The 13,701-nt window shown below is 42.2% G+C and overlaps 1 protein-coding gene across 1 annotated transcript in view; it reads left to right on the forward strand.

Annotated features, from left to right (window-relative positions):
* The window catches only part of acsl6 (acyl-CoA synthetase long chain family member 6), a 38,065-nt gene that overhangs the window by 16,248 nt on the left and 8,116 nt on the right, over positions 1 to 13,701 (forward strand). Inside the window, exons 5-13 of the mRNA XM_085421089.1 lie at positions 1,062 to 1,163; positions 1,320 to 1,419; positions 2,022 to 2,200; positions 6,451 to 6,483; positions 8,341 to 8,392; positions 9,942 to 10,015; positions 10,222 to 10,299; positions 12,961 to 13,095; positions 13,496 to 13,630. Coding sequence (XP_085277215.1) covers positions 1,062 to 1,163; positions 1,320 to 1,419; positions 2,022 to 2,200; positions 6,451 to 6,483; positions 8,341 to 8,392; positions 9,942 to 10,015; positions 10,222 to 10,299; positions 12,961 to 13,095; positions 13,496 to 13,630 — 888 coding nt within the window. The remainder of the gene's footprint in view (positions 1 to 1,061; positions 1,164 to 1,319; positions 1,420 to 2,021; positions 2,201 to 6,450; positions 6,484 to 8,340; positions 8,393 to 9,941; positions 10,016 to 10,221; positions 10,300 to 12,960; positions 13,096 to 13,495; positions 13,631 to 13,701) is intronic.

The raw sequence follows: 13,701 nt of genomic DNA on the forward strand, positions 1-13,701 counted from the left end.
ATGACTCAGCGATGACTGTGGACCAACATAGATTAAGATAGCTATACAAGGGTATGATATTATTTCTTATAAATATAAAATCAACCAACTGACTGGGGAAAAAAGGGAATATATTAACTACAAAGTCTTGGTCACTTGTATTATACTGGCTGATTTCAGCTGCATCTTCAGGGCCATGTATGAGCACTGGTTTGTATATAATAATTACACTTCCACCGCCTTCTGCGCTTCTATGTGTGTGTGTGTGTGTGTGTGTGTGTGTGTCTTGGATATGCCAGTGATTGCAGCACAGTTGGCGAGACATGTGGAAATAGTTATTAAAAGCAGAATAACTGAAAACTTCCCATCATCCAGTAAAGCAGTTTCAGGTTTCAACAAATCTGTGAGCACAAGACACTGGCACTCTCTTGGAAAGTCACTGAAGTAATGCTGGTAGCTGGAGGGAATTTTCTGTTAAAAGCGATGTCAAAATCTACAATACACATGAGATATACGACACCCTGTTTATCTGTGACATCATCGTATTTTACAAGAGAAAAGTGGGTGGAATTTTTTTTTTTTTTTTTTGTCATTCACTCCAATTTCCAGGATGTCAGCCAGGCAAATCTGGACTTGTCTTACAGACTCATTGAGAGACTTAAAAAGCACTGTGAATTTTTTTTTTCTAGAATGGAAAATAAGGTTTGCCTTAGACCTTTGCTGAAACACGAAATCAAGTGTGTTATTATGTAAGTTTCCACAGCTGTATTAATCCCCATTTACTGTGATGTCTTTCACAATCATGGTAATTTGTAGAATGTGAATCATCAGTATACACAGCAGAATATTGCTTTAAAATCAAAGTGTGTTTCTTAACTCTCTCGAACTAAAGAAAGATGACTAACACAAGGTTGGGTTTCCCTTTTTTCCAAAATTAGAGGTCAGTTTATTTAGCTAAATTGCACAATACTACCAGAAGCTGAGCAAAGTTTTTTTTCACTTGGAAGATTAGCTCAGGATTTGTATGGTTTTGTTCCACTTGGTCCAATCAGTTCTCACTTTTTTTTTCTTCAATTAAATAGGTGACAGCCCGGGCAGAGCATCTGGGCTCAGGCCTTCTGCACCAGGGATGCCAGCCCAATCCGAATCAGTTCATAGGGGTGTTCGCTCAGAACAGACCCGAGGTAACTGGCACTCTTTTTGCTCAATCTTTGTCTAATCTGCGTGTAGCCCTAATTTTAAGTATATGAACTTAAAGTTATTGAGGTTTTCAAGTGCAGGATAAAGTCCGACCTCAGATTGTATTCATTTATTTGTATTTTTGTTCTGTTTGACTGTAGTGGATCATCTCAGAGCTGGCTTGCTACACATATTCGATGGTGGTGGTTCCCCTTTATGACACGCTCGGCCAAGATGCTATAAGGTTCATCATAAACACTGGTAAGAACACAAACATGACAAAGACTGTAATGACTTCACAAGCTTTGAGTAGGAAATGTAAATTTAACAGCTGTCAGTCTGCAGGCTAATAATTGTGGGGCATTGTGAGACATATTAGAACATGTGTGTGTGGATTTTTTAAACAGGAACTCGTATCAGTGTGAGCCGTAGAGCTCCCCTCACTGGTGGCTGACTGCATCTTTGTCACATTCATACAAAGTGCTACTTCCTGGATTTAAGCTAATGTGTCATTAAAACATTTGGTAATTGTAACAATAAGTAATTCTGTTGCAAAGGAACAGATGATAGGAATTTCATGTGGTGTAAAAGCTAGTGCTTGAAAAAAGAAAAGAATATATTGGAACAGTAAAATCATCATAACTTTAAAAATAACATATGTATTCAAGATTTTACAGCAACCCAAATGATAGCTCTAAAATCGATTAACGGGATTATTTTTACTTTGAACCCTTCTAAATTCAAGATGTGACCAAATTCCAACTGATTTCCAACTCCACATTTGTTTGTGTTCCTTTTTATTTCTTACTTTGATGATGTTCACACAAGGGAGCGTGTGCTCTTGTGTGCTTGTTTCATTTCAGCTGACATCTCCACAGTCATCTGTGACAAAATGGACAAAGCTCGGGTGCTTTTAGAGAATGTGGAGCGGAAGGAGACCCCCGGCCTGCGAAGAGTCATCCTGATGGACGCCTTTGACTCTGACCTCGTGGAGCAAGGCAAGGGCTGCGGTGTCCATGTGCAGGCCATTAAAGAAGTGGAGGTAAGACATGTGGGACTCTGGTATGCCTGTGACACGGCACACCATATGTATGTCAAGTATTTAGACTGAGGAGTGCTAATCTATTATATATATATATATATATATATATATATATATATACATATATATATATATATATACATATATTAGGGGTGCAACGATACACAAAATTCACGGTTCGGTTCGGTTCGGTACTTTGGTGTCACGGTTTGATATTTTTTCGATACAAAAAAAATGTTCATGCCTTTTTAATTTGTCATTTATTAAAATTATAAATATATATTTTAACTCAAAAGTACAGTTTTTAAATTTAACCCTAACCCTTGTGCGTGTTTTTTATTTTGACAGCGAATGCGCACCTGCGGACCACTTATGTGCAGCCCTGGTTATTTAGCTCGTCATATTGCAGCCACAGAAATTCTTTTGTCCATGAAACCATAATCACCAATCAGTGCTGTCGCTCTCTATACACAGTTCGCACGATTGCAAAGTGAAAGCAAAAAAACAAGCGCAAATTCAAACGCGATTTCAATATGTCACATATTGACAGTGGCTCACCGATGCCAATGACATAATTACCCAGCTACATTTCCGAAAGAATGCAAAAGCATTGACATATATTTTTCCTTCCTACAATAGCCCGACGGGCAGGGCAGAGATAGATTTTGGTAGCCCGACTGAAAAAAATCGCTAGCCCCGGGACGTCGGGCTAGCGATATTGCGAGCCCTGTATCTGATTGAGGAATCACTCATCTTTGGAAAAGAGAGTTTATTACAGAGAAATGTCTCTTTCCAAAATAAAAGCTATACTATCCGCTTCTTCTGGGCTATATTCTCAGCAGCATATTAAACAGCTGTCTAAATGACTCGGCTAAAGTTAGTAGCATGCTTGCTTGTTTTTTTTTCTGCTTCCACTTGTCTTTGCACTAGGATGATGTCGGCGTAAATGTGCAGTCATATTCGTTGTGTTCCCACTAGTGCTTTCAGGTTAATCTCGTTGAAATGACCTTAACGCCACAACACGGCAAATCTCCTTTAACGAGCTACCGCCGATCGCCCCGTGCATGGGGCTAGACGGCCAACACGTTAACGAGCTAACTGCGCTAACACACTAGTTCCCACCCATGTAATTGAGCATTGCATGGCACATCCAACATACTGTTTTACTTTAGTCCATGACTCGCTTACCTTCAGGGTCATACGTCACATGAAAACCAAAATAATTCCAAACGCCAGATCTGAATGAGGGTGGGGGAGGTCCATGTTGCAAGGAGAGCTTAACTTCTGTCTCGCTAGCTTGCCCTGCGCTCTTCCTTCTGACGATGCTGTCTGTGTTGAGCGCTCAGTGAATCTGCGTTCGACTACTCCGCCTAGGCTGCACTGTCGACCCTAGGCGGAGTAGTCGAACGCAGATTCACTGAGCGCTCAACACAGACAGCATCGTCAGAAGGAAAGTTGATAAAATAAATTACAAATGTTGTATTGTTCGATACATATGCGTACCGAACCGAAAGCACTGTATCGAACGGTTCAATATCGATACGAATATCGTTGCACCCCTAATATATATATATATATATATATATATATATATATATATATATATATATATATATATATATATATATATATGTGTGTGTGTGTGTGTGTGTGTGTGTGTGTGTGTGTGTGTGTGTGTGTTCAGTTCAGTTCAGAAACTTTATTGTCATTGTCACGAGAACAACGAAATGAAGAATGGTCCCCGATCATTGCATCATCCCTAGCAATATCAAAATATAAATTAAACAATAAAATTCAATAAATAAAATAGATAGAATACTTAAAATACTAATAAGATGTAACAGTAAAACATTCACATACATTCCCACACACATGCTTCAGGCCGTGCATAGATTAACACAAGAGTGGCGTGATGGACATTTTTTTGTAGTATTCAGATGTGTTATTGCAGTTGGATAACAGCTGTGTTTGAGTCTATTAGTCCTTGCTCTGATTGCCCTGTACCGTCTGCCTGAGGGCAACAGTTCGAACAGGGAGTGGCCAGGGTGTGAGGTGTCTTTTATGATGTTTTGGGCCTTTTTAAAACAGTGGGCGTTGTGTAGAACTTCCAGTGTGGGGAGAGGGCAGCCAGTGATCTTTTGGGCGGTGTTAATGATCCCTTGGAGTGCTTTCCTCTGAGCCCCTGTGCAGCTAGTGTACCAAATACATATGCAGTAAGTTAGAACACTCTCAATGGTGGCTCTGTAGAAGGACACCAGCAGTTTCTGTGTGATGTTATTCCTCCTGAGAATTCTCAGGAAGTACAGTCTCTGTTGGGCCTTTTTCAGCAGCTCGGAGGTGTTCACACTCCAGGAAAGGTTCTCCTCTATATTGACTCCCAGGAAGCGGAAGCTTTCCACCCTTTCTACACAGTCCCCATTTATGAATAGTGGTTGGATCTCTGCCTTTTTCCTTCTGAAATCTATTATGAGTTCTTTGGTTTTTGAAGTGTTGAGGAGGTTATTGGCCTTACACCATGACGTCAGCTGCTCCACCTCGTCTCTGTACGTAGACTCGTCTCCCTTGGAAATGAGCCCCACCACTGTGGTGTCATCTGCAAATTTCACAAAGATGTTGCTGTGGTGGCGAGGAGTGCAGTCGTGTGTGTAGAGAGAGTAGAGCAGTGGACTGAGCACACAGCCCTGGGGTGAGCCAGTGCTGAGACTCAGGGCTGAGGATGTGTGATGGCCAACTCTGACTCTCTGTCTACGGCCCGAGAGGAAGCTGTTGATCCACATGCAGGTGCTGTATGGAAGCCCCAGGTCTTGTAGCTTGGCCACCAGTTTGTGTGGAAGGATGGTGTTAAAAGCTGAGCAGTAATCCACGAAGAGCATCCGCACATAGCTACCATGCTCTTCCAGGTGAGTTAATGCAGCATGGAGTGCTGTGGCTACAGCGTCTTCCGTGGACCGGTTTGCTCTGTAGGCAAACTGGTGTGGATCCAGGCTGCGGGGCAGGGCTGCTGTGATGTGTCTGCGGACCAGCTTCTCAAAGCATTTCATTACCACTGGGGTGAGTGCCACCGGTCTGTAGTCATTCAGGCCGGTGATGTGGGGCTTCTTAGGCAAGGGGACTATGGTGGAGGACTTCAGGCAGAGTGGGACAGTCGCCTGTGCGAGGGATTTGTTGAAGATCCTGGTGAAGATCCCAGCCAGCTGTTCTGCACAATCCCTCAATATTCGACCTGGCACACCATCAGGACCCGCCGCCTTCCTCGGGTTAACAGCCTGCAGCATGCGCCTCACCTCGTGCTCTTCCAGGGTGAGGGTGGTGCTGCTATGGGTGGCGTGTTGCTGCTGTGGCTCCAATACCTCCGGTACCCTGGTCTCAAAGCGGGCGAAGAAGATATTCAGCTCCTCTGCCAGCTCCAGGTCACCGTCCACAGCTCCGAGATTGATCTTATAGTTGGTTAGGTGCTGGATGCCTTGCCACACCTGCCGGCTGGTATTACTCTTCAGATGGTCCTCAATCCTCCTCCTATAGTCCCCCTTTGCCTCTCTGATGCCTCTCTTCAGGTTGGATCGGGCTGTGGTGTAGTAATCCCTGTTGCCAGACCTGAACGCAATGTTCCTCTCCTTCAGCAGCTGCCTGACCTCCCGGGTCATCCAGGGCTTTTGGTTGGGATAAGCCCGGATCCGTTTGACTGCTGTAACAGTGTCTATGCAGTGTTTTATATAGCAGAGGACACCGTCTGTGAACATTTCCAAGTCCTGATGTTCAAAGATATCCCAGTTAGTCCTGTCAAAACAGTCCTGCAGCTGCTGAGAGGCACCCTCTGGCCATTATGACAACGGTGAACTCCCTAGGTAGGTAGATGGGCCTGCATTTAACAGTCAGATATTCAATGTCCGGTGAACAGTGACGGTCTATTATCACTGTGTTGGTACACCAGCTGTTGTTCACATGCATACAGAGCCCCCCTCCTTTGCGGGAGGGGGGCTCTATATATTTAAATAACTTGATACCAGTATGACCCACATTGATTATTACTTCCTTCTTTTCAGCCATGCACAGCTGCAAATGATTGGGGCTTATAGCCTAATTGTGGTAACCGCTGCAGGCTCTTTTACAGTGTAGCAACCTGGATTTAGAAAAGTCCTCAACAGAACTCAGAAGACATTAGTCCATATTATAGGATATCACAATAAAGCTATAATGTTTAAGAGCATTATACAGTGATTTAAAGTTGCTTTCACATTGTTTCTTTACAGGCCCTGGGTCGAGATCACTACAGAAAGCCTATAGTAAGTAACTATTTCAAAACTTCTAAAATAGTTTCAAAACAACTGGTTTTAGGCATGCTAGTAAAGTTTGTGGACCAAAATGGGTCAAATTCTGAGTTTGGTTTGGTAAAGCTTGTGTCTGTGAAGGTTCTCAGTCATCCAGGTCATCATTGTCTAAGGGGCTTGGAAAGAAAAGCACCTTCTGTAAAAACCTCTGTAAGTTGCTTGAAGACGTTTCACCTCTCATCTGAGAAGCTTCTTCAGTTCTAAGGTCAAATGGTGGAGAGTCCCAGATTTAAGCCCAATGAGAGTGTCCCCCCTCTGTGTTTAAAGGTGGTTGTTCACAGTGGACATAGATGGCTTCTTTCACTCCTCTTTGAAACCATCTATCTTCTCTGTCCAAAATGTGAACATTGGTGTCCTCAAACCTTTGACCTTTGTCCTTTAGATACAGGACAAAGGTCACGTTGAGGTGGATCTTCTATGTTGTGCCTATAAAGCCACCTCGACGGGACAAGATTCGGCGGTCCATCTGCATCTAAAGGCCATCAGAGGCGGTGGTTTACGACACCAACTGTCTGCCATCTATAATCCAGTTTTGAGATCCCTTTCCAGACGCCTTAACGCCCACTCACATCCTGGGCCTTCTGACCTCAGGAACTCACATGATAGGGTGGGACTAGGTTACATAGTGAGTTCATCCGAAACCTTGGCTGATTGTGACCTACACCCGTTTTCACACCTTGGCTCATGTGATTAGGTAGAGGATCATTAGGGGGTCCATTGTCCCTTTTGGGGTGATACTCCCACAGGGCTTAAATCTGGGACTCTCCACCATTTGACCTTAGAACTGAAGAAGCTTCTCGGATGAGAGGTGAAACGTCTTCAAGCAACTTAAAGAAGTCCAGACGCTTTTCTTTCCAAGCTCCTTCAACTTTTGTAAAGCTTGGCGAGCATCACATGATGATTGCGTGCTATGGCCGTATCAGTCCAGTTCACTTCCCAAGGCCTTGGTGAGCATGGTGAATATTTTTATCGAAGTCATCGTTAGCCAGTATTCTTAAATGTACAAACATTATGCCAAATTAACACTTTTCCCAATCAAAACAACAAAGATGGCAGCTCACCAGCCTCTGCCAAAGCTGACTAAAAACCTGCAGTGATCAGGAACTGCTTAAAAAAAAAAAAAGAACTTCCAAACAACGTGAATTATTTTAAATCACCTTCTGCATTGCTCAAGCATCTCCATTTATGTAAATTACACAAAACGGAGGCTAAAATGGTTGCAGGATGTCTTATTTTGATTACAAGTGAAGTTCATGCCTGTTTTTAGTACAAAATATCGCATGATCTCCTTTGGATTAACTGCACTTAAGTCTGTCGGGTGATTTGTCTAATAATGGGTTATGTTCACATATGAACACAAGAAGACAGCAACCTATTTTTGTTGGATGTATCTGTGTATGTATCATAACAGCTCTGACAGTTTTTCATCTACTTAGTGTTGACAGGTAAAAATTTGAACACTGACACGCAAGCACCAGCCCTCTGGCTAACAGGTATTGACCAGTCAAGCTAGTTTTTGCCTTTTGTTCAAAATTAGAGAGAGTGAGGGCACAACTGGGTTGAGCATGCAAAACAGATGCCGTAAAGGGCTGGGTGCCTGGCTACAAATCCACCCTGAGGGCAATTACCAGGTGCACAAAGGCAAAAAAAAAGCCCCCCACCCAAACAAAAAAGGATTAACATATGGAAATGTTTGTTTTCTAGACTCACATGCATTGGTTCAGCTTGCTGTTGAGGAAGCTGCTAGAAGTTGATCTCATGACAACCTGCATGTCATCTGACAGTGTTATGTTGTTGTTTTTTTCTTCACAGCCACCATCCCCAGCTGACTTGTCTATTGTGTGTTTCACCAGTGGAACCACAGGTAGTAAATGTTTCTGATGTTATAGAAATATCATATGTGTCACATTTGCAGTTTGTGATATAAAAATACTCCATTATTAAGTAAGAAGCACATAGGATTTGTATTCTCATCAAACTGTGTTGGCCAGTGACTCCAGAAGCAGCAGCAGGTCACAGGTAGCGCTTTTTCAAACCTTTCCTGTTAAAAAACAAACAAACAAATAAGGTTCATCTATTTGGACTTATTGCACGGCAGGGAGGTTTATCACATAAACCACAAGTCTTGTGTTTTCTAAGAGCTTTCTGAGTGCAAAGCATGTGCCACTGCCTGTGGTGAATATGAGGAGTGTGACAAGAATGCTTACATTAAAAGCACTCACAGTGCTCGGTGCTGCTTATAAGCCACACGAATAATAAATATAAAAATAAAACAGTGTTGGCCTTTCAAAATGCCTAAACTAACTAACTTTAGATGCTTTCACATAGTATTGTTTAAACACTTAAAGCGCTAAAATTATTCAAAGCAGTGATGTTTTCAAAGCCTTAAAGAGAAAGGTGTACAGGAGACATGATGCTGGTAAGTTATTAAAGTCAGTCCACAGTGCAGTTTATTGTAACTCGTGTTGTGCAATTTCTATTTACTTTACTTTGAACTGTATCATTTACTGTAAACCCAGGTTCTTCATTGCAGCACAATAATCCAGTAGTGAAAGAATCATTAACCCATTCCCCTCCCCAACCTCCTTCATTACATAAATGTCATGGCTTAGGCCACAATGCTCCGTTTTCAGAAGCTTCACCCCACAGCACCATCGACCACTTAAACCAACAGTAGGAGGGAACAAAAACAGGGTCATGTGAGGACCCACTAGTGTCAGATTGCAAATTGCAGCTCCCACATCCACGGTCTGTTGAAAATCCTGCCTCCTGCTGGCGTTAATGACAAACACATGCAGGCACTCCAGCAGAGGATTCGTTTTCCTCACATCACTCTCCGTTTCTTGAGAATTCCCTCCCGCGCTGTTGCGACATCTAGTCTATACTGAGCGTACAAGATTGCTTACAGCTGTTTGAGTCAGCTGACATCTCAGAAAGAGGAACCTTAGTTTCTAATAACCACTCTTTAAAATTGTGAAGGAAGGACTGGGAATGAGAATAAGATTAAGAGGGCATTACAGTAACAGAGAGTACTGTTTTTTCAGTGCTTATTAGGAAATGCCAAGAGAGGAGGAAAAAAATAGGAGAAGTTGAGGTTGAAACTGTGATGTAATTATTTCTATATGCTTTAGAAATAAACCATGCAGTTTGCATGGTTTGTGCAGACTGGCATGTGTTTTTGCAATATTCATAATACTGGATTCTGTTTAATAACCTAATGTATAAGGTGCTGCGTTAACACGACTCGTTTCTGGCTTCCAAGTTATAAATAAAATTCTGCTGAACCAGGTCTTTCTTTCCAAGCCGAATTCCTTTGGTGTTCACTTGGATGACTGTGTGCTCCTAGTGAGGAAATGTGTTGTGGAATCTGTTGGGCAATTTCATTATAAGTTTTTTTCCTTCTGTTCAAACAGGAAACCCAAAAGGAGTCATGCTCACCCATGGAAACGTGGTAGCTGATTTCTCAGGCTTCCTTAAAGTAACAGATGTAAGTCACCCTCTCCTCTCTGAACCTATGCTCAGGAAATGTTTTCACACCTATCCCCCAGTCGTTTATGGTCTTTTGCTCAGTGATTCATTAGCCTGGTTGCAATGTGTTCATTTTCTCGTCCACACAAATTCTTGAAAATCCAAGTTTCTGTGTCAAAATAGCATCTTTAACTCATTTGACTGTGTCTCTTGTGTGTCCTGCAGAAAGTAATTTTCCCCAACCAAGATGACTGCCTCATTTCCTTCCTGCCACTGGCTCACATGTTTGAGAGACTTATTGAGGTAAATGTGCCGAACTGTCATCTGCAATCACACTAATGGGATAGTAATGAGCTGAAGGATGTTTGTGGGGGAGGAGGAAGGAACTTCCTGTAAGAAGTATGACACTGAAGGTGGGCACTAATTACTGTAGGATTGTAAAAAAGGGAGAAAGAAACCACCCCAACTCTTCCTTCCCTGTCATCAGTTTTGCTTTCCATCTCTACAAAAAAAATTGGCATTCCTGGACTTTATGGGAAGTGAAGGCACGTTACATCATTTCCTAGCCCAGTGAAACAAACACACACACACACACACACACACACACACACACACACACACACACACACACACACACACACACACACACACACACACACACACACACAGATGACAATCTTCATTAATATTTGTAAAAGCTTTGATAATCAGTAATCAGGTTAGGTTACTCAAAGTCAACATCTGCATGCACATGATTTACTATAAAAGCAGCGGTTCCCTGCAGCCTGCAGGTCACTGATAGTATTTCTCCTTTGCCCTGCAGCTGAGCAGACTTTCAAAATACGTTTCTGTGGAATATTAGGACTGGCAACCACTGTAGGGTATTGCAGTAAGCTTTACAAAGAGCCCACTGTCTCCTGCCTGTGGAAAAAACAGAGTTTCATTTTCATTTTTAGTCACAGTCTTTGTACAGTTACCTTTCTGCCCATCCTTCCACTGGGATGCTTTCTCTGTCTAGAGGTTTGCTTTTCATAGGCACATCTCCCACAAGAAACCCTGGGCATGTTCCTGCCAAGAAATGAGGAGTGTTTTTTAAATTAGGTGTTTATTTACATGTTACTTACAAGAAGCTCTATAGCTTCCTTTATGCTCTCTATGCCATCTCTTTCAGTTACAAGCCAGATGTTATTTCAGGCCTTAACTAAAAGCTGACAGCGAAGAGAGCAGTTACAGTGTAGACCTCAGTGAGGTAAAGTGGCAGTAACTTGTGGCCCTTTACTAAGAAGCTCTGAGTGTGTGCTTTTGCTGCTGCTCATTAGTAACTCTGGATTCATCTTCAAGCCTAACAGCAAATATTAAAAGGTGATCAAATCTAAATTAAGTTGGGCAATAAATGTGTAGATTCAACTTAGATCATTTTTGTGTTGCACATGGGTGTGAGCGGTTAGGCTGCATCAGGTTGAACCTGTCTGGTAAGCTGCTGCTAGCAGCACATTTGTAGACAGCGTGAGACTCAGACACAGGAAACCACCTAATCTTCCCAGAGAGCAAATACACCAGATCACAAAATAGAGCTCAAGTTCAACAGTCGCAGACAAACACAAACACACAGCTCTATATCTGATGCTGGCGAAGTCTCAGTCAAAGAGAGAACACAAGGCGGTCCCCGTGTTTTGCATGTCCTTAGATGGTGTTAGAAACCGGAAAGCAGACACTTGTGGTGCCCTTTTTTTTCAGTTTGACAACAAAAAGAGGCGCGCTGAGTTGATAGTCAGTTTGTGGAAGTGTCACAATCTGCATATGATCTAGAAAGAAGCATGCGGTGGTGTAGCCGCATGAGAACAAGAACTGCGAAATGAACTTGAGCATTTAGTAATTCTCTTTCAAACACTTTGTGTATTTCTATGGGACGCAGTTCTGGAACCCAAAAGTAAATCCTCACTGCATAATGAGTCACTTTCTCTGCTGCTAACTATAATTATTAGAGGTAACACAAAGGAGTCATACCTGCACTAATACAGATTGTAGTGTTACATAAAAATAAATCAAGTCGGGTTGTTTAAAGCCACTTGAAACAAAACAAAACAAGGCTGTCCATCATGTCTCCACGCCTCGTCCAGTCTGGACTCATAGTTACTGGAACGATGACATCACACGTGACACTCTCTTCTATTTCACTCACCTTGAACAGCTGCCAGAAAAAAAGATAAAACTCCACTTGGACCAACTATAACTGTAAGATGCTGTGTAAGCACTGACTAATCATAAGTGAGTCATGGGTGCTATTTTTCCCCCCAATCAACTACTTTTTCATTAATACTTCAGACACATTTATCTGATAAGATCTCTGCAGAGGTGTTGCCTGAACATGCCTTGGAGCCATTTTGCATTTTTTTATACCCTGTACTGGTGTTTTTACGCAGCTAAATGAAAGTCTTCCACGACTAAAGTCTTTACTACATTATATTTATCATACAACGTGTGTAGACCTTTGTTTGAGCATAGGTTCTGACATAATGAGAGCAAGATCATGTGCATGACAATGTAAAAACACTACCGAAATAAACGTGCAAGCTATGAAGTTCCTCTTTTTGCTAAATGACATTAAATGAGTTGCGACTGTGGGAAAAACAAGCCTTCCGACAAGTATGATGACTGGTGCAGCCAGTATTTCACGCGGGTGCCCCTCAAGGGCCAGTATTTTTTTTTTTTTTTTTATCAGAATTTACTCATTAGTGATGCTTCCCTTATCATCTGTATTACAGTTAGGTGAATGAGGTATTAAATGTTATAGAAACCTCCCTTATGAGTGTTTGCCAACATTATTTATTGGTAGTAATGTGACTTTATTTTTAATATTTCATGATTAAAGGCTCCACTTTCAGTGCTGGTATTTTGTCTGCAATGATATCAGAAAGTTAGGAGTGTTCATTGCTCAGTTGTGTTATATATGTCTGTCTGCAGTCTGTGGTGTACTGTCACGGAGGACGGATTGGGTTCTATCAGGGCGACATCCGTCTCCTCCCAGATGACATGAAGGCCCTGCGGCCGACCATTTTCCCCGTGGTGCCTCGACTGCTCAATCGCATGTATGACAAGGTGAGATGAACAGATACCAAGACTGCTTTTGTTTGAAGCTGTTGTTAGTTCTGACTGAAGCAACCGGTCCATTCCACTTAGAATTACAAAAGATGTTTGGTCCTGTAACAGGAAAACAAGCACCTAAACTGGCAAATGTTACAGTTTAAATGTGAATGTAGTTTGCTCTAACTCTCCAGCATATACCATTAAATCAAGTCTGCTCAACCCTAGAACCTCTAAATTTCAAAGAGCGCCATTAGGGGGTAATAATGTGAATGGTGGCTATTTGTTGGTATTTCTTGCTAGCAGATAATTTTGCTAATTATCTACATAAATAGCTGGACATGTTTTAACCGCTATATCAGCTGAGACAGGGCTGTCGTCAACTAAGAAATGTGTGTTTTCGCTTTGTTACCAGATTTTCAGCCAGGCAAACACCCCGTTAAAGCGTTGGTTGCTCAACTTTGCTGCCAAGAGAAAAGGTGCTGAAGTCAGCAGCGGGATCATTCGCAGTGACAGCGTCTGGGACAAAATCTTCTTCAGTAAGATTCAGGTAAACGGTGTTTCCAGCACCTAAGCCCTGCGCTACTATGGACAGACTCTACAGCTGTTCTTATAGCCATG

This window comes from Rhamphochromis longiceps, linkage group LG10 (genome assembly GCF_057381845.1).
Source record: "Rhamphochromis longiceps isolate RC_006_pf linkage group LG10, R_longiceps_female_GT1.1, whole genome shotgun sequence".
NCBI lineage: Eukaryota > Metazoa > Chordata > Actinopteri > Cichliformes > Cichlidae > Rhamphochromis > Rhamphochromis longiceps.